Here is a 22,629-nt window from a genome sequence, read left to right as displayed (position 1 = left end):
TGAAAAGCCCTGAAAACTTGCATGTTACATCAAAAGTATGCTTCTGAGGAGGGTGGTTTTTAAAAAACAAACAAACAAACAAAACAAGTTACAGTCTAATAACTATAAATACATGTAGCCAAGTATCCTTCCATACAGTATGGATTAGCCATATAGTATGGATTAGCCCATGTACTGTGAAAAAGAGTGCTCCCCTCGAACAAGCATTTTATTCTATCACAGTACATGTACCATAGGGGGACTTTAATCCATATCACAGCACTACAGGGGGACTTAATCCATGGTTAGATCATCCCGGATTTGCACACAAGGGGCGAGTTCCCCACAATAGGGTGTGGACAATAGAAACAACTGGGTGACATCATGGTCAGCGCAAATCAGTCTATGGGGAGAGTGTGAGAGAGAAAAAAAAAACTAAGGGGGGATGGGTGGGGGTAAGGATGAAGTAAGAGTATGGATACTCATTAGATCTTGTGTGATATAGGCCTACAGCCTAAGGCTGCGTTCACATAGAAGTATACTATGCGGGTATTCGGGCTCGTTTTTCGAGGGCACGCGAATAGCTTGAATCGAACGATAGGATTTCCTCACACCGGTTCACATAGGAGGGCACTATTCGAAAGTACTGAATAGCTGCGAAAAGTATAGCAAAGTGGGAATCGAGCTTGTTCGATTTTCTTGCAGCATATACCGTCTCTCGTTTATGAAATAATGACAATTTTGGTCTGGATTTGCCCTTTAGCAAAAATAAGCATGTAGACTGACATTCTGATGCAGTTTAGAAATTGTTAAAGGGGAAGTCCGGACGATTATCAGCCGTTTCGTGTGTAAAGAACAATATTTCATGAACCTATTACCCTTTTCCCGACGAGAAAAGACCATCAGATACATTTACTATGATTTTTTTTTAAAATAAGGTAATTCTTCATGTTCGAATCCGTCGCGAGCTGCCCTTCGTACTATCTGTCCCAGGATGCATTGCGCGTGACGTATCGGGCGCAGTTTCCTCAGCTGAGAGCACCGCGAGCGAAGCCCAGCTACGCATCGATCTCCCATTGCACTGCTGACTGCGGGCGGTATCTGCATGTGTGCCTTGTCGGCGCTACTGCAGGAGACCGTACACCGATTTAGGAGTGCTGTTGCCAAACGCTGTATTCCTTTATTCAAATAATCTTCGTTATATATCTAGATATAAAATCTTCAAAGATTAATGTAAAATAGTTGCAATGCTATAACATTTTCGTTTAAATTGAAATATGTATGTATTATAATACTGCCGTACTTATTAGTGTCCACCTCATCACTTACAATGCATTAGCTGTTGTCGGGCTGTGCAGGCATACATTTACGTCTGCTGCTGCCAAGTGCTATCACAATCCGCGATCGTTTTTTCGACTTCTGAGTGTGAACAATCTGAAATCAGTCTGTCAATGTCAGAATTATTGCCTCTTTTGTTGTCCGAGACTGTTGAAAAGTGTGTCTGACAGTGATAAAATACGACAGTATACATGTAACTTGAACCGAGGAAGAAACGCCAGCGCCAGCTTGGTACCGCCGCCGCGCCGCGCCGGTAACTACGACCAGCAGCCCAATACACACAGCGTAATCGGGCTGCGTGTTGTAGCATTCAGGATCATGTAAAGGTAGTATCGTGGATAGATATCAATTTAAAATCGAAATATTTCTTCAATTTGAAGACTTACTAGTAAAGTTGAAGTATTGACAACACCCTAACACTTGACACATCGGCATTTTTTTAATGAAGCAATAGATCATGCCGCGTGCATCCGCTGTGTGGTCAGAGACTGTTGAGCGGTACGCTACTACCGCTTGCTTGGCCCGTATCACCGTTGCTCAAGCAGGGCTCCCCCGAGCCAGCTGACGCTCCAAGCAAAAAGCAATGTGAGGATGAAACGTCACGCTGTCACGTGATCTTTCTCGCCGGCGTACAGAAATCGAACGGTTACGATTCAAAATTAGTGATGCTAAAAAATCGATTGTGGCGAGTTGGGAGGGTCTTTTTCAATGAAACTTAGTCATTATGATCCTTTATTTATGTAGATTTTGGTTAATTTTTTTCAAAATCGTCCGGACTTCTCCTTTAATAAGATTTGCTGGGATGTAGGAGGAAGAAATCCTCACTGCATGGGATGGTGAGTTGACGGTGCAGGTAATGGTGTATTCGGTGCCCGAATAGCGAATAGCGAATAGCGAATACCGAATACCGAATACCGAATACCGAATACTTCTATGTGAACGCAGCCTAATGGTATGGCATTGGTACAGTACAGGCAATATAAAGGATGAAACTGTCTGTTTTGATCATATGGAATTTAAAGGACAAGTTCACCTTGATTTGTACCATATTTTAAGTGGATTGAGGGAATGCGGCAATATCTGCAAAACACATCAGAGAAAGTTTGAGGAAAATCAGACAATCTGTTCCAAAGTTATGCATTTTTAAAGTTTCTGTCCAGTCACTCCTGGATGAGAGGACTACCACAATGTATGATGTCACATGCATACTCATGTACAAGAATATAGAGAATTCCACAAAATTTCACTTAAAAAAGAACACATTTCCTCAGTTCGTTACTGATGTATGTTGAGGGTAATATTATCCCCCTGCTTTCTGAAAGAGGCAAGTCAAGTGCTATTTTACTATGTGAGAAAAGTGAAAATATGTTGATTTTTTTTTTCATTTTTTATACAATCCTTCTCTGCTTAAATGACATCACAAGCTGTAGTACAATGTACTGTAAACGTCAATATTTTCGCGCGATTAATTTTTCGCGCTGAGCGGCTCGAAAACGTATTCGCGGGTTCTTAAATTCGCGCTCCGCAGCAGGTTACTTTACTGTAGTACACATTCACTGCTTTCATCCAAAGCCTCTGCTACATAGCTTGCTATGCCAGCGTACGACAAGCGACGTAGCGAGCGGCTCGACTGCGAGTACAAGCACTCAAATACGTAGTACAGCTGTGACTCTAGTACCGTAGTCACGGGGGACTGTAGCATCGATGCGTGCGGTGCACACATGCATGCTACAGTACACAGCAATCTAGGGTATCGTCTCTTCGCACAGTACTAGTAGCGTAAACATGCCTGTACATTGTACTACGTAGCAGTATCATCGATGAAGCGCACACAATTCATCCCGTTCAAAATGTGCGTAGAAAATTGTGAAGATATATTCGCGCGTTTTTGAATTCGCGCTAGCCGAGCGTAGCGCGAAATCCGCGAAAATTAATGTACCGCGAAAATTTCCACGTTTACAGTAGTCTTCTATTAACCCAGCGATGAGTTCCAAGTTTCCTAGATGAGAAAACTTTCCCATCTATAGTCTCTCATACTCTGGAGATCAATGACCTTAAAAGTGCAAAGGTACAATCTATATCTCATCCCCTGAATTTTATTCCCCTGATTACAATATAGGGGGTTGTACTATGTACATTACCCTTGACTGATTCCCATTCATGTCTGTACAATGGGCAGAACAAACACCAAGCACATCAAATTTGCACAATGCAAACATTGACAGAAAGTGATATTCATCGTACCTTGTATGGAATTTAAAAAAAAAAAACAGGAAAGGCAAGTTTTGTTTTGAGTCAAGTGCAATGCAGAGCTACAATGTCACCATAAAAGTTGTTAAAAAAGACATTATAGACACACACACACACACACACACACACACACTGTTGTACATGCATTTATCATCCATAATCACAGAATGGTTCAGTGGTATGAAACATTTCAAGATCTGTATTATTGAGACATGTCTGTAAATATTTGATTAATACAACTCATTTCACTGATCAGAAAAGGGGAAAAGGAGAATACAGAAATGCCACTGAATCTCCAGATCTATTTTCTATTACCAAAACCTACATAAATACTACTTGTACATATGTAGTACACTTTATATGGGTTTAGTACACGTACATGTAGCCTCTCATTTCCAACAAAACATTGCTCAACTTTTTATACATTTTCAATTTATAGTGATATCAAAATTTAAACAACTGATATAAAAACATCTTTGACCGATTGTTTCTTTAAAAAAAAAAAAAAAAAAATGTCTCATAGTTACAATAGTATACACTCCAATTACCATTAATTGTGTACACTTAAATGTAGCTTCACTAGCAAAACTTGCTCTTTAACATTGATGGGTTGTCTGATATTAAAGCTTAGTGTGTGTGCTCCCCTATGGCATATTTACTTGAGAATAAAAACATCTCCATGCACAATTACGCTTTCAACAATCACTTGTCAAAATGGCGCCAGGCTAGCAAAACATCTGCCTAAAGCAAGTGCTTCAGGCAAATATTAAAACTTCCAGCCCAGACAGAAAGGGCGAGGGAGTAAACACATAAATCTGGTGGCATTTGATCTGTACTGAATAGCTTTTCAGGATCAGAAACAACAAATCGAATACCTTACAGGAAAAAAAAAATAAAATATGCAGTTACACTGTACTAGATCAAGTGACCTCCATGTGGTCTACTTTGTATTGTACATGTAAAGATTAGTTCTTGATCCTTACAATGACAAACTTCTATCAAGGTGTATGTAAACTATGTAAACTGCTAGTCCAAGCTACAATGTAAAAGATTATTTCAACTTTTTATATACCAAAAGGTGGTGAATAACCTTTTAGTTTTGTACGCACATTCAACCTTGCTGAGTCATGACTGTAGTACTTGTTGTTGTTGTGGTTGATGGTGTTGTACATGTATCTTGTACAGTTCAAAGTGCTTACTTTAGTATGGCAATTTGTCCTAAACTTTATTCCCTTGTCACAGTGATGAAGTGTCAACGTTTAAAGGCATTCCCTTGAAAATCAATCTTGTGGCTCGAGCTTTAGTTACAAGGCAAGATGGGTCTGTAAAAGCATTTGACTCCTCTGCAATGTCAGTTGCCAGAGCTTGCTTGCCACCTTGTGGAAACGCAATAGCCAAGTGGGGGGGAGGGGGGGGGGGGGGGGGGGGGACTTCGTCAGATTAAAACCAGCATGTGCGACAAGCATTAGTGCCGGCAGGGTGTCGGAAACACTGCAACTGCAATTAAACTCACAATAACAGTTGAACCAGGGTTAATTACTCCATAATGAAACCAGATATCAGTTGACCAGGTAAGCGATGGTGATAAATGTCACCTTTCTGCATGGATGTTATTATTTACACGCCGATGCTACTCTTGTTTCTCATTGACAGAAGATGCTGCCGAGATAAAATGCAGGCCATGAGCTATCATGAGCTCGTTTAATCATTAAAAAGAGTTCTTCTTCAATATCACAATGTTCATAAATACAATACATGAAATGGAAAATATGGAGAACATGGCCATGCACTGTATACAATGCAAAGTGACATCAAATTTTTGCATGGTAGACTTTGAATCAGATAGGTGCCTACAACTTTGTATATTACTCCTTGTATATTTTCAAAACTCTGAGTTTAAACCCAACAACTTTGCATGACTATGGATCTACATTGTACACATGACTTTAAGCTCATTCACAGAAAGTTGCACTTAAGGTAATAAATCACAACAGAAACACACACACACACACACACATTAAAAAAAGCAGATCAGAATACTGCCCATGATATTCCTAAACACGGTATGTATGATATGAGGTCTGATCAAACTTCACCACAGTATGACCTTAAAAAAAAAAAAAAAAAAAAGATGGTGGGATCCTATTCAGCATTGATTCACACTGCATGTTATAAAAGCAGTATGTTTTCTGGTCTCTATATCAGCCTCCTGCACATCAAACAATGCCAAAATGATGTAATGATCATTCTTGAGTATCAGGGCGGGGCACTGCTAGAAGTGATAAAGGCAGCTGTGTCTGCGTTGTGAGGAAACGTGGTAAAACTGAAGTTCAAGTTCAAGAGTTGACCTCAATATGATGTGCAGTCCTGGGTTTAATACCAGCAGCTGCAGTTCTAAACAAAGACATTCTTCTACATGAAAGCAATTCACACATATCAAAACAAACACAAAGTAGGGCCTAATGATTTTTGCAATCTAGCATTTCAAGAAAACTAGAATTTTTGAGGTGGCATTCTGTAGTTCTAATCACAAAGGGGGGAAGAAATCAAGAAGTTGCCTCTCAACTTTTCAGAGTAAGATGAAGGGAGACTTGTTTTACTTTCCATAGTCCTTTGACTCGGACAACTTGGCAGTCATTTGTGCAGGAGTAACTGAACCTACAGCTGCCCAGCAGCTCATTGTGTAATTCTACATTTGGATATAAATGTACAAAAAGTGTACATTCTACTTGTACATCATCTGCAGTCTACACTAAATGTCTCTCCTTCAACCACACAGGTTGGCAATTGATCAGTATCTGCTGAAAGCTCTGTGAGGAGTACGTTCCTTCCTTAGCGACAACCCGGGGCTTTCTTCCCATCACGTCCCATCCAACCTCATGCGCGGAGGGGGAAGGAGAACAGGCCGAGTGCGCCAATTTCACTCAAATTAACAATTTCCTCGTCAGCCGGAGACCCCCCGCCGCTGGAAGTTGGCACCCTGGCACTTCTGTGGCAGGCAGGGGGGCTGCTGGGAGACCCACAGGTGTCGGGTCATACCTCAAATGTCAACCCACTTGCTCCTACTCCTAGATGAATGCTGCTCTGCTCAACCCTGTCATAGAGTGTACATAAGTTGACACTTGCCCCCTTCCCCCCCCCCCTTATTTATTTAACCCCACCCACCTGCACACACAAATATATCCACTACAGTTGCAGGGTCAACATAATTGCAGAAGTACTGTACGTATCACAAATATGTACTCATAAATGTTTGTGAAATTTAGTTTCTGTAGTCACTGAAAGACCAGGTCTGTGGAGTCCCCCCCCCCCCCCCCCACCTCCCAACTCTCATTCTCATTCTGTGTGTATCTCCATGTACTACTATTTATCACTAGGTATACAATAATCTATAATCTCTCAATATAATTTGTAAATATCTGTCTCTCACTCACAGCACATAAACACAATGCAAACATACTCTCTGTGCACAAATTGCCAAACACACTCAAAGAGGCATGCTGTTACCTGCACTGTAATTCAGAATTAAGGTCAACCCAGGGACTAGTAACCTCATTTCCTCCCGGGGAGATACAGGTCCACAGTCTCCTGTGAGTAGGGTATAGCCGTGCCATGCATGATGGGGGACTTTCAATAGTACTTCTCTATTTCAATGATTAATCTTTATTTTTCTATGACTGATGCACATGCTGGAGTGGTGTGGTGAGGCATGGAATTAAATGACACAGTTATACTTTGAAATGACTAAAAATCTGAGTCATAGCAACGCAGGTTTGATTAGTAATTAAATTAGGCCATAAAAATGCCATACCATGTAACGTTAGTTATTTTGCACTTCTTATTCCCATATAACAGGTCACTAGTATTAAAGAATATAACAGAGAGAGAAAACCCCGTCTGTCTGGAGGATCCGTGAAGCCAGACATAGTCTCCGTGAGACATTGATTACACTGTATACATTTGTACCTGGTGATATAGATACAGACTGATCTTTCCATCAAAATGAAGATGGGAAAATTTCAACCTCTAATACAAAAATATAATTTGATCTGTGCACCACATAAATCCAGGATGTTCTACATTCTTACATTCTACACCATAGACTCTTCAGATGTGGTCCAATGGAAAATGGGATATGGTAGGTATATCTGAAAGTAAAAGGGGGGATCTAATTTCAAATGTTATAGCCTTAACCTTAAGATTATTAAAGTGCACCCAAACCTGCTCTGCTATGAGCAAAACAAAACATAAAACAACATAACACGTTGTTCAGATCAATATGCTCTTTCACAGTTAATGTCAGTGAATCCATATATAGATTCCATTGTCGCTGTACACACACACTGAAATATTTCTCATTCATTCTTACAAGAATCTTAGATTTATAGGCCTATAACGTTTATACTGCAAATTCCTTGAATAATCATCAACTGTTGACATTAATCAGTCAGCTTTATGTACATTAGGAGAACTGAGTCATCATCTCCAGTACATCTTCCATTCATCGAACATTTGTCCATAGTAGAAGAATTGACAGAAAATGAAATAATGATATGATCCTTTGATCCAGCGGACCGGTTATGAGTCACTGCGCCGATCACACGGGGGAATCTCCCCTCCGTGACCGTTGTGAGGAGATGGCTTGAGTCAGCTGTGTCTTTCTAAATCGACGTTCAAATTAACCGTCAAATTGCGACAAACATACACCAAGTAGAGCAAAACCCCAAATATATTTAAAGCATCACAAAAGCAAGAATACATACCACACGTCAGGGAATCATTTTTTGCCGTTTCACCTCCATTTGTCCGAAAAACATCTGCCATTGTGCCAGTGGATTCCGGTCCAACAAATCACCAACGTACGTACGTATTTGTGTCACCGAATGAATGGCATAACCTGCTTGGACCTCACGTGCCAAATATGAAGCGTGCATTCGGGGTGCCACGGCGAGACGCTAGGGTTCGTAACTACAACGGTCCAGCTCATTGTAGACGGGAAAAGGGAAAGAGCTAGCTGCTCTCTGCACACCCTTACACTACGATAAACAATACCTCAACAAAAGATGGCGCTATTATTGATTGTACGAAGCGCGCGGCTGTACAGTCGTCACTGTCGAATAAAATTTTAGATCGAACATAAGTCAGAAAATCAAACACGGTTCTTTAAATACTCGGTTCTGATTGGCTGATAACTGACACATGTTTGATTTTCTGACTTATGTTTGATTTCATTTTTTTATGCAACAGGGACAAATTCTGCAGTTATCATTTTTTTTTTTAAGAATATCGTAAAATCCAGTAGTTTCATTGTTTTGGTTTTTCCTCTATAAAGATGTTAATTGTTATTTTTTTATGATTCTAATCGCTTCTAGAACGTCTGAAGGATATTGAATGTGATCCAAAAAGTAATAGCAGCTATCATACATATGGGAATTACATTTACTTAGATCGAGTTTTAATAAAAGAAAATACAATTGTCAAAAATAATATGATTTTGAATACTTCACGTCTTTTTTCGCATGAGTTACGGTCAAGTATTTTAAGACAAAAAAAGAGTCACCAATTAATTAATGCAATGCCTTATTGCTGTGTTTAAAGATTGATACTTTCTTCTAACTACACAGTCTTCCTTTCTATTAATACCCTTACGAAATAGTTCACGAACTTCATGCATTGCTGAATTTTTACAGTAGAACCGATATATTCAACGTGAGTTCCTGAAAATGAGTCCAAGTGACACTTTTAGCAAGCTCGGTAAATCGGATACACGACAGTAATTTGCTCCTGCGACAATTGATTCGGTCTTATTTTCTCCACCATGGACCTAGGGTTAGAATTATTTTTGTGGGTATTTAGGTTTGGCTTTAGCGCCTCGGAGGCAGTCATGGGAGCAAAATGTTAGTAATGGAACCTGCAAATCACCTGATCGTGAAATCTCTTCTCTTTGTCTGTTCTTCTCTCCCTCCACTTCTCCCTCTCTCTCTTATTAACATTGATTAAAACACGTCTAAAATGTCTTGCTGTTGTTTATGATGATAGTAATGATGATAGCCTTGTTGTTCTTGCTTATCTTTACTAGTTCAATCACTTTGTTGAAGTGAACTCGTATATACCATAGCCAGCAATATACACTGCATGTATACATTGCATTTTTGTTGCGGAAACAATCTCACTATACGCATTGAAATATTGTATTGGAAGACATAGTTTGAGCCTGACAGTCAATCATAGAATTTTTAATGCTACTTGTCCAAACTGCATTTCGTGAACATTAAACTGTTATCTTCTTTGCAGGTGTATAGTTCTGCTGAAGTAGAGTTTCCTAACTCACTAATTAAAAGACGACGTCAATTTACCCCTTTCAGGAAGGCAACTCGGACACGGAATCACCTCTTTTGTAAAGAAAATTATGCATTTGTATAGGTCTGTGCTATACCATAAAATGTAAATGTGCAATTCTATGTATTCATTCGAACAAGAATAGTATACAAGATACAATTAAGTGATATGTTATCATTTTTTTATACATACTTAGTAATCATTCTACATAGATACCTGTATACTAGTATGTATCTTATCTATCTATCATTATCTATCTATCTATCTATCTATCTACCCATCCATCTATCTATCTATCTATCTATCTATCTATCTATCTATCTATTTTATCTATCATTATCTATCTATCTATTATACAAACATAGAGAGAGAGAGGGGGGAGGGAGGGAGGTGGGAGGGAGAGAGCACTGCAGTGAATTCAGAAAGTATACTATTGGAAATCCTGGGGCACGAGATTCTGGCCAGCGCAAACCCTAATATTTCAAAACATCTTCTCACGGTATTCGTAGTAACTTTACCACGGTTTTATCTTTCCGATGTCTTTCTTCACCTGTCCAGTATCAGGTTGATGCAGTGCCGTATATTAAGAGAGTCTGGCCAACTCGGTTTTCGGCTTATGTGTTTTGAAGCCTGTGATTGGTCAAAAGCTGGTCCCGTGATCTACAGGCGCCATGTCGTTACCAAAGTCAATCACGCGGGCGTGAGCAGAGTTCATACGCAGTGCCCATTGTTGAACATGCGCAGCTACGCGTTAATATTGCTTGCCTTTGGGACATCCCCAAATCAGTCACGGTGCAGTGTCCTTGCCGTTGTCTATTTTATTGAAGTACATGTATGCGAAAGATATTTTGATATCTTACCGCGATAAACTGAAAATTCGTCATGCCTATCCTGCGCTAACCGACCTGGCTCAAGTGTAAAATGATGCACCGCTTTCCGACAGATCCAAAACGAAGGAAAGAAGTGGGAAATTAGAGTGTGACATAGGCAGGAAAACGATATGATTTGTTTTTTCTTTGGATTCCTCGCGTTGTCTTTCAGACTATCCAAGTTTTGATTCACATTAAGATTGTATGTCACCGCTATAACGTACGAAGTGTCGCCTGAGGCATTTGTCTGTCCTTCATTCATAATCAATTTTGTTGAAACCGTTGGCCATGAAACTTGACATGATTGTGTGCATGTGGGAGTGGACGATTTTTTTTTAGCATATAACATTTGTGTAAACTTGCTCAAAGTGAACGGTCAAAATCATAATGGTTACAATCTTAAAATACTGCCATTTCCCCCATATCTGTATACAATTTCTGAAGGTGAGTACATGTATTTTCAGACGAAACTTACTGCTCGACCGTGATTCTCTTGTGATTTTTTTTTTTTTTTTGGGGGGGGGAGGTGGGGGGTGGGTTGGGGTTGGGGGTCATGGGAGGTGGCAAAGGTCAAGGATCGATGTCAGGTAGAATGTTAAAATTCTACTATCTATTGTTGAAATATTATTACCCAGTTCATCCATACTTTGGAGATTACCCAATGCACAAACTTAAAACCAAACGCGGTATTTGCATGCCACCATTACTACACAATGACGCGTAGGGAAAGATTTTGGCCATGATGGTCAAAGGTCAAGTGAAAATACTAAAATGACAGTAATTTCCGCAGATTTGTAAAATACGAACCGCTTAAAGTATTGCCATGAAAATAGATTGGTTAACTTACGAGTAAGAAATGCTCAAATTCCTTAATACTTCTCCTTTAAATAAAACTCATCCATTTACATCTAGTTCAAGGAAAGTAAACACTCGACGCATTAAATTTTGTGACAAATTTTTCTGCCAATAATATGTGAAACTGTCGTGTAACATTGTCAAGGCGTACTCTACATCTGCTAAGAACAATGTAATATGGCGGAGGTATACCGGTCGCCATTTGGACATTTTCATTTTTTAAAACTCATTTCATATCCATTCAATGGTCCTGATCATAGTTTATATTTGGTACGGATGTCACTGAGGATATCCCTCGTGATTATTATGTTATCCAGGTACTTGTGCTTGTTCAATTGTTCAATTACAGGTCTTTTTTGAAATTATTTATATAATTATTATATAATTATTCAAACAATTTGAGATCATTTTACATAGCATTATGCACTTGCCGATGACTTTTCATGTTGTATATACATTGTACATAGGTGTATTCCTCTTGAATTAGGGCCTACTTATGTAGTAGGCCTTCATGTCAGTTTATGGTACTAAATAGGATGGTACTAGTAATAATGGTTATTTATGTGCGAAACAATAAAACTGTGAAATTCGTCTATCGTCAGTGCACAGTACAGCTAGAATTGTAAATATATATACATTGTATCATTTTGTTATACGATATTCTTGTTCCCTGGACAACTTGCTAAATATACAATATAGCATAAGGGCCTACAGTCTAGTGAAAGTTTACGACACGACATACTGTGAATTCTTCTTTTATTTATACAGCAATAATTTATCATATTCATATTCAGGAATTATGTCCTTTAAACAGCTTCCCTATTGTTTATAATTTGATTATACCTGTGTGCTTGTGTCTATTTGAATGCGTAAAAAAAGATTGATTGTTGGCTTTGTTCAACATGGATGGAATGAATGAACGTCCCTCCCCCAACCTACACCCTTTCTCTCTCTCTCTCTCTCTCTCTCTCTCTATAAAAAAAAAGTCAAGCAACACAGTGCCTTGCGCCTTTGGGACGCCTGCGCTAACCCCAAAGCGCACACGCTAAAACCATAAGCGCACTGTACGCTGGGTAATGACATGGCGTTCAATTTATGAGTTGGCCAGACTCTCTTAATATACGGCACTGGGTTGATGATGATGAGAGCGCCCTCAACGAGAACAGACTTGAAAACAAAACGTCTGTGTTGAGCACAATTTAAAGTAATTGACATAATAGACACACTAAAGTCTATAACATTAGAATCTATTTTCGTTGCGGTGTGTGAAAAGGTGAAATATGACCAGGTGTCGTATGATAATCATCCCAACTCAGTTCCCTTTCCACTTTGCTCTTAATATTGCAGTTTCACCAAGCATAATTTTACGTTATGGATGATTTGTGAGCAGACGTATGCATTTCTAAATCCTAGGCTGATTACATAACAATGTCCCCTCTCTATACAACAATCTGCGATGTCGGCATCCTAGGTCAACGATACTTCATGATGATGCACAGACTTTCGTAAATATTCATCGTTATCAAGAAGTTCGCATTCCTCCAATCTTATATCTATCTACCTATCTATCTACTATAATATCTGTCCTGTTTGTCTGTCTGTCTGTCCGTCCGTGCATTCATTTTCCATGGCCGTATTATACCTGTCAATAATATTTCTCGTAATCAGGATCTATCTTTGTCAGACCATCCGGCGTCGAAGTGACGTTTATTTTCTCCTCTCAACTTTAGCCATCCTCGTTTCGGGAAACTGAATCGGAAACCAGCGGCTAAATGGCAGCCCAAACGCTGGAAACATGCCCTTGTAAACACCACCGCTTTAAAGGAGTGATATAGATTTAGTTGAGATAAGGGATTCAGATTTTTTTCTTGTGTGTGTGAGATAATCAAGAAACCACTTACGAAATATCAAAGAGCATACAATTTACAGGTATTCAAAGTTTATTTGATGAAAATCGGTTTTGAAATGGCTGAGATATCCAACAACAAGGTAAAACAAAGTCGTCCTAATAGCTCCTAATAAAAGTGGGTCCCACCTTTTATAAGGAACTCCTTAATTGTTTCTAGATATCTCAGCCATTTCAAAACTAAGTTTTCATTAAATGAACTTTGAATTCCTTTTCAAATTGTATGTTTTTTTTTTCCATATTTCATGACAGGTTCCTCATCATCTCATGAAAAAAAGCTGGGAACTTATGAAGCCCATATCAACCAAAACTATCCCCATCCTTTTAACACGCCACGGTGGTGTCCAACTGGTTATCTCCGGTTAGGCTCAGCTGTACATCCGCAAATGAGTCGCTCTGACGCCCGGCTGTGCAGTCAGACATCAGTGCATTAAAAACGTTTAGGCATGAATTTCAGAAGAGGATTACGGATCCGTTCAACTACCATTAGCAAATAATACATAAAGAGTTTGACGGTAAAACGGGTCAAGCGCCGTTATAAAGAAAAGAGAAAGAAATTTAAGAAAGTAGATTATCAGATCATAGAACAAAATGAAACATTTCCAGTGATACCTCACTCGTTACATTACAAGGAATATTTTTAACGTTATGAATTAAATGTGTTTACTGTGTGTGCATTCTCCTTACCACCCCCCCCCCCAAAAAAAAAAAAAAAATCTCGCCCTAGAAGCACAAGCTAGCCAAGGGACTCGAACAGGGGACCCCGTCATCAATTAAGAGTACGTGCAGCTGAGTCACGGATGTAGTTATTGATATGGGTATATAATATTATTATTTGACATGATACATTGCGGAGAAGGTGGTTGGGTGGTTGGTGATGGAGGACTGCGTATATACAGAGCAAAATATTGGAAACATTTTGAGGTGATGGAGAAGACATGCGTTCCTTATCTCCCAAACTATAATATAGAAATTAAATGCATATCTCACAAATATTTTCATCTCCAATCTCGGAAATGAACTTAGAGTAGAAAGCGGGATTACTACAGGGGGTCATAAAACACTTAATGTCTGAACAACCGCTGAAAGATAACCGCGATTGTAATAAGGGATATACCATTCGACACTTCGAGCAAAGTCAAAACGCATCACGTCATGTGCGACATGGCTAAATGGTATTGGCCTGTATTATCACATGCTCTGTCTGAAAAACAACGCGTTTCATGCGAAGTTCGCAGGAATTATTACAGGATATGCCGTTTGTATTTTCGAAGTCTTCTGCAGAGAATAGACGTAATGGTGATGAGGTGACAAGAATAAAAAGGAGAAAAGCAGCGGTTCCTGCTGAGTTTGTGTTTAGAAATGAGCAATGACCGAGGTCTATTTGCAACAACCACTTTGTTTGGTTTACTTGGGACACCGGTGGTATAAAGCTGCCATAAACTCATTGGTATAATATACCGAGAGCCGCGCCGTGCGACAGTGAATCTGTCACTCTGCTTCCAGTGGCCCGGCAGGGAGGGCTAGCCAAACATCTGGTGTTCCGGAAGCTGATCAGCTGGAGAGCTGGGCTGATTCTAAAATCGCTTCGAAGGTGAGTTGAATCTATTTTGTGACCTAGGCCTATACTGGTGTTGCCCTGCCTATATCCGTGCGTGCACACTTTTTATTGGTTTTACTCGTTTATACAGTGAACGTTGTCTTTTGAGATCCAGTGTCATTAGAGCACACTCCTTAATTATAGTCTACTGGTGCACTCTCTTATTTCACTTAAATCACTTCGCTTTTCTGACTGGGAAAGTGTATTACATTTTGTCAGAATGCTGTCGATTGCATTTCGATAGCACGAGTTGATCTTGCCCGGACCATTTGATTAGATCTAAATCTAGTACAATCATGTCAATACTTTTGAATCGGACCAAAATACAATGTATTCAAAAATGACATTTATCATTCAAAGTCGAAGTATTGCAAGAGGGCTCGTTTCCCGCGTTTTCTTCTCCTAGTTACTGTTAACTACCACTACCTTTGATTTTAGTTTCTGGCAATCCAAACCATGATGTTAGCAAAGACGAAAAGTTTCAAAACTTCTCTCTATGTTATAACATCAAGCTATAAACATTATTAAGGCGGGGATACGACATGCGCCGTTTCTTTGTAACACTTCAGTGTATACGTAAGACGGCCAGTAATCGATGTTTTTACACTCTGTGCTAAGTTATGGCTATAATACGTCCCTGATATGCAGATTAATCATCATTTCATGCGATGGGTAAACAGTGGATGTGAATCACACCAAAAATACGTGATGTACTCAAACTGAGTAAAAGGAAAAATATAACAACACAGTCGGCAGCATCCAAGCAATATAATTATCCAGCCATGCAAAAGTGATTCAGGTCATATTTTAAGAGAGGACAAACAAGAAAGGGGTGTCATAAAAGCGTCTCAAAGTTCGGACATGATATGGGGAGGAAGTGAAAATGTGCACAGAAAAAAAAAAGAAAAAAGAAAGAAAATCAAACTATAAAGAAAAGGTCACTTTGGGGCTAATATTTACAGAGCTAATTTTGTGGGATCTCCTGCTAGCAAACCGACCCGATCTATGCTGTGATAAAGTGTATAATTACTAAGGAGGTGAGAGTCTCGCCTCCCTGATATTACAAAACAGATTCCTCAATATCATTCGCGTGTGTGCAAAAAGGCTTTGTAAGATTTCCTTTATATACATCGTCAACTTTTTGTCCTCTTCTTCTCCGACCTTCTCTTTCACTTCCAGCTTCTCTCCCCTTCTTTGTCCCTATTTATCTTTCTTTCTTCTTCATCTTCTTTCTCTAACTTTCTCTGTTTGATATTCTAAGTTGGCCCACACTCATGGCTGTCCCCTGGGTCACTAGCATGGCCTGATTAAAGAGAATCCTGATCAGAAGCATGCATGGGCTACACTCTTGAACCTATAATAACTTTCCGTAATTCTTCCGTCATGATCCAAAGAGAAGTCAAGGAAGATGACTGAAATGTATTTTTCTTATTTTAGTTTACTCTACTTTACTATACATTTCTGTGCATGACCTCCAAGGAGTATACTGCTATTTCTGCTGCTAACACTAAATCATTACTGTATCGATTACCACTCTTTACCTATATATACTACTACTACTTCTTCTACTACTACGTATACTACAGTATACTACTATACTACTACTAATACATGTACTACTTACTACTACTACTACTACTACTGCTGCTGCTGCTGCTGCTACTACTACTACTACTACTACTACTACTACTACTACTCTCTACTACTACTATACTACTACTACTACTACTACATGTACTATATACTACAACTATACTCCTACTACTACATAATACTATACTACTACTACTACTGTAATACTACTACTACTACTGCTGCTGCTGCTGCTGCTGCTGCTGAGTATACTATACTAATAAGTGCTACTACTACTGTTATCACTACTGACACTTAAGTTAAGCTGTACTATACTCAACTAATCAATACAAATACACATTGTATAGGACCTATACACTGCTTCTTTACCACTTCCAATTCTTTTTCGCATTCATTTTTCGAAGAATCAATAATATTAATCAATATATATCAATCAATCATAACCACACAGATATTCTGCTTCCATATGTCCACATTCATATCAATGGCAGTCAGACGAATACGAGTATTATGGAAATTATTCCAGTATAATTTGCCGCTACTTAAAAAAAAAAAAAAAAAATCCGATTTCGTGAAATCAACATCATGCAAATTCGAGAAGACTATAGATATCATTGTCAATTGCACCATAAACATTCATTTTTGTAAGTCTGATACTCCTCGTTGTTTGTTGCCCATTCTTTGTTACCGTGGAAACAGCAATGAATGCAAGCTGTGTATAGTTGTTATATAATATTGCTTTTTGATGGAAGCACTTAACACTGAATGAAGCGCCTTTAAACAATAACGGTTATTTTAAACAACAGCAGCAGCAACAACAGCAACAACAACAAACATTGGCTATACTGACAGCGAAGAACGTTGCTCATTGTACCTTTCTTTTGCTCGGATTAGGTACTCTGATTTGGTATATTTTGTGTTCCAAGTTATAAAAACAAAAGTAGTGCCGACACTGCATGAACTTTGACATAGTATAAGAGTGGATTAGCATCGCTTCAAATACGCATCTTTGTATAGGTTGTGTAGTTTGTGGTATAACTGCAACTAAAGGGCAAATCCGGACATTAGAATAATGCTTAGCCACATTTCCTTTGATGTGATCCGTGGCTTCTCCGAATTCTTAGAACCGTACTCTGTATACGGCTCTATGCAAATAGTAAAACGAGTTTGCACTCGTCACTGTGACGAGATAATACATGTAGGATATACGCAGGATCCAATATCGGTCGCTGATGGTTGATGTCTTTGAAACCGGAAATCATTTGAAGAAAGCAAAACATTTAGGAAAGAGAACACGTTGTTATATAATTGAACAGTATTGCACACTTTCGTAGGTTAATTTTGACTCAAAGTGGAAAAGGACTCGGAGACTGTATGCATGATTGTGGACTTGACGTAATCTTTAGATACATAATTTGTCTGGTCAAGTTGTACATGCGCACACAACTTTAACACATATTAGGCAAATTCCTTCTTGAGATACAAAACGACGGGAAATTGCGTGTGTAGGTGTGGGGGTATAGGTGTTAAGAAAAAAAAAGTTTTTGATATGTCAAACGAAATCATTAGTGCCTTGTGGGCCGTTTCAGCTTCATTTATCGTAGCTTTTGAAATACATCAGCTTTGCTTTAATGGCCAGCCACTCTCTAGGGAAGATGTGTCTTTATGATGCTAATTATATTTTTCGCCATCGCTATACTCATGAAAGATGAACGATACATAGGGCGCAATAATGATAATAATAATGATGCACGAATAGAAATCGCGCAAGGATTCATGAAATAAAAATCAAAATTAATGGGCACTAATGTCCGGGCATTAGTCTGATCTGTTGATTTATCAAGAACGACACTTGAAGATTATACGGTATCAGCTTTATTTTGATAATAACCTAATTGATTACCTATTACGTCAATTGTCTTTAAAGGGTGTACAGTTCTGGTCGAGATGAGAATTTAGCTTTTTACGTTTTGCGAGATATTCAGAAACCACTCTGTGAGGTATTAAAGAGCATGCGATTCTAAGGGGTATCAAAAGTTTATTTGATGAAAATCGGTTTTGAAATGGCTGAGAAATCCAAAAACAAGGTGAAACAAAGAGATCCTAAAAGTTGTGGCATGTCGCATTTTATTATTATCACTTTTTTGGATATCTCAGCCATTTGAAAACCAATTTTCATCAAATAAATGTTGAATCCTTCTTAAAATCACATGCTCTTTCATATTTCATAGGAGGTTTCTCATTATCTCACTTAAGAATGTTCAAAACACGAATCCCCACCTCAACCAGTACTGTACAGTCCCTTTAATATTGGATGTCAATATGGCCCTGAACTTTTTTTTTTTTTTGGTGCTTCGTACCTCGATATCTTCTGCCAAGAGCATTTTTACACCCAATTGCTGAACAATATTATGCGTTGTAAACACGAAAAATAAACAAACACTGGTAACAAACACGATTGAAACAGTTCATCAGTTTCATAAAGATGAAGGACATTATAATTATTAGGCCTACATCACATTACATTAGGCCATAAATTTATATTAGCTTAGACAGATTATGATTTCTGCATATTTATGAGATGGTAGAATAGCGGTGATAAGAGTTGCAGTACAGATTTTACTTCAGTTTCAATGAAAAATGGAAGAAACATTAATGGAGAAAACTTTCTCGGTCGCTGGGGTTCCTCCCACTAGCGAAATTTCACGTTTTTTTATGCTGAATAGAGAAATTCCATTCGTGGCAGGGGTTCAGACTTGTTAATTTGCAGTAATGGATCAGTTGGTGAGTATTAAGGTAATGACTGATAATTCTTTCCAATTAAATGATTCGATTGTGTTGAGCTGTAACAAATAAGCACACATCATAATAGTGTAATGGATAATTTCATATGCTCCCCAAGTTGTTTTGACACTCGCTTCTTTGACAGATACCTTGTACACAAGTGGACGCGTCCAAACAGCTGTATTATGGCAGCGAGTCGATTAGCACGCCAGGCTATGCAAGCCGAACAAGCAAAAGAAAAACAAGAACATCAAAAGTTCAAGATGGCGCTCCAACCGGACAGACGGCAGATGGAATATGAGCAAACTTTGGTAAGATTTCACAAGATTGACGTTCCATTTTATAGTTGTTTACACCGATTTTTCAGACTCTTATATTTGCAACTCGTCGTAAATGAACAATATGACATCAAGTTTTAGAATTCCTTTGTTATTTTACGGACGAAATATGGTTGTTCGTCGATTCCGGATTAGGAGTGTTAGCGCACCAACAAAATTATGAATGAAAGGGACTAGCCTACATAACATTTTAGCATACGCCAGTGCAGTGGTGGCGTCAGCTACAACTCTGGTTTTCGTCCTTTAAATGCGAAAAATAGATGCATAACAAAGTTACTGTGTAAGTATTTTACTTTGGAAAGACTTCCTTATGCCCCCCCCCCCCCCCGCCACTGTTTTTTTTTTTTCTCGTACCACTCAACAACAGTTACAGCCTTGCTTGCTAGCTGTAATATTCTAAATACGCACAAATGCACGCACTCAAAATCCCACATGCACAGTACCACAGCCACACGCATAATTGGCAAGTGGTGTGGTATTTGGGGGGGGGGGGGGGGGGGGGGGGGGGGAGGGAACAGAAGGAAGTTTGCCTTCCAAGTTCCAGTTTACTTCTTAGGCTGTGTTTATCTAACTTGAGAGAGAGAATCACTTTTCAAAACGCGTTTGGAATGGTATTTGCGAATGTGGTTTGAAATGCAATTCTCGGGGTGCATGAATGATAGCAGCGTTTATCCTAACGTTAGATCTAGATGTCCTAATGTTAGCCTAGATCCATCCATCGTACAGACTTTAACACTAACAACAGTGTAGATTCGCGTGTTGTCACTGCATAGTTAATTTACTACTTTGCGCTGTTCGACCCAGGAAGTGAAGGTCAACTGTATACCACCAAACATGCCTCATTATTCACACACAAATAATAGGTAGAAAACACAACCGGAAACGGCTCGGAGTTGACCTTGAGATGTGAACGTGTTTCAAAACATCAATGTGTTTATCTACTCGCAGAGAGGCGATCGTGGTCTCAAACGTGTTTTAAAATGCCCTTTGAAAGGCGTTTCAAAACTGAGTTTCAAAACAGTGTTTCTAAACGCATTTGAAAACACAGTTACATTTATCTAACCCCCGAAAATGCCTCAAACGTGTTTTCAGGATCGTGATTCTGCTTACTGGATACTGTGCATGTATGTGTAGGCCTACTGCAGTGCAATTTCATGCAGTGTTCATTTACTAAAGTGGGATTTGCTCCACTTAGTGAAATAAGTACTCACCGATATTCATAATGGCCTGATGCGCCTGATGCTGACCGATTTTTAGGGGGGGGGGGGGGGGGGGGGTACCATCCACATCTGTCAGTAACACAAGTCCAGTCATCAAGTGTCCAGTCAAGGTCATTGGGGTCAATAGTCACCTGACAGGGTCAAATGTGTCAGTCATGTGACCCCACAGTCAGGTTAAAGTCACAGTCTGGGTCTGGTTACGGTAGATCGTAATGTACAGTAGAGAGGAGGGGGGAAGTCAAGGCTGACTGTCCCCAAAACCCAATCCCACTACATTACATACAATGTGTTTGTTGTTATTATTATTATTTTTATTGTTAATATTATTGTTGTGATTATTATTATTATTATTATTATTATTGTTATTATCATTATTATCATTGTTGTTATATAATAGATGGGAGAATAAAACTTCATTGTAATGATTGGTGATATGCAATAACTGTTATCTTTGAGTAAAGACTCTACAGTGACACTCACATACAAGCACGTGTTTGTGACTACATGTATGTGCAGTAATTGAGAAACTATATATATAATATAATATTAGCATTTTGTGATACAGTGATGACACTGTGTATATTCAGATGGACACAAATGTTTGGGAATGTTTCATTACTTTACAATTGGGTTGTTTTGCATGTTAAATTTTGGAATCGAGAGAAAGAAAAAGTAATAATTTAATGTTTTTTTAACAGCAAATAAGACATAAAAAATATGTACATGTAACCCTGCATCACAAAACCAACAAAGGGTCACCAGGCATGGATTTTTACATAAGGGCAGATTCTGAAAAAGCAGACTTTAAGCTTTACGTTTAAAATGATGTATAACTCAATGCAAATGGACTGTCCAAACCTATATGGATATTGGAAAGAAAGCACGCACTCTGGAAATGTGTGTGTACTGAGAAAAGAGGCCCCGAATTACAGGGTCTATTCAAGTTAATCTTAGCAAGCTGTGCTACGATGTAGCTGTGCAATGAATGGGACCAAAGGGAAAAAAAAACACATAAAATGCCTATTAAAATAACAACAATGAAGGGATTATTGGACTAACTTGAAATTAAAAATGTTCTATTATCACATTTTATCCATTACCAACACTAACTTTCAAAGCAGTAGCATCATCCTTTCACAAGTTTTCTCAGTTAAAAGTGAAGAGTACACGTATATAGGGGGTTTTGAAGAAGTGAAAAGGGACCTCCCTAATCACACTATTTTACAACAACAAAAAAAAAAAATGTAGAAAAACTGCTAAAAACACAATTTTCCCCTTAATTTGTTATATGAGCCAAAAATATGCAAAAATGTAGAAGGGCAATTCCGCGGTTAGTAACGTTACATTTGAACAAATTTAGATATTTGTTTTTACTACTAAATTACCATTTATTCATTTCAAGCCAAAATTATGTCAAAAACATGTTCATCATTCCCAGGTTTATGATACAGATAAGGATGAATACAATCCAAGAAATAGTAGCATTGCTATGGCAACTTAAAGGACTGGTTAGTAACGTTACGAAAAAAGGACATGACAAAAAAATCAATGTCTTGTA

General features: G+C 38.7%; 2 protein-coding genes across 2 annotated transcripts in view; one reads left to right on the top strand and one right to left on the bottom strand.

Moving 5' to 3' along the window:
• Positions 1-8,515, bottom strand: part of LOC139734226 (kazrin-like) — a 144,542-nt gene extending 136,027 nt beyond the window's left edge. Inside the window, exon 1 of the mRNA XM_071645026.1 lies at positions 8,331-8,515. Within this exon, the coding sequence (XP_071501127.1) occupies positions 8,331-8,391 (61 nt within the window). The 5' untranslated portion in view covers positions 8,392-8,515. The remainder of the gene's footprint in view (positions 1-8,330) is intronic.
• Positions 8,516-15,070: 6,555 nt separating this feature from the next.
• Positions 15,071-22,629, top strand: part of LOC139734231 (chloride channel protein 2-like) — a 33,247-nt gene continuing 25,688 nt past the window's right edge. Inside the window, exons 1-2 of the mRNA XM_071645031.1 lie at positions 15,071-15,130; positions 19,659-19,824. Of these exons, the coding sequence (XP_071501132.1) occupies positions 19,699-19,824 (126 nt within the window). The 5' untranslated portion in view covers positions 15,071-15,130; positions 19,659-19,698. The remainder of the gene's footprint in view (positions 15,131-19,658; positions 19,825-22,629) is intronic.

Source organism: Diadema antillarum, unplaced genomic scaffold, assembly GCF_040938485.1.
Source record: "Diadema antillarum isolate AM-2024a unplaced genomic scaffold, OU_Dant_1.0 seq00000514_RagTag, whole genome shotgun sequence".
Taxonomy (NCBI): Eukaryota; Metazoa; Echinodermata; class Echinoidea; order Diadematoida; family Diadematidae; genus Diadema; species Diadema antillarum.
This window is presented reverse-complemented; position numbering and strand designations above follow the sequence as displayed.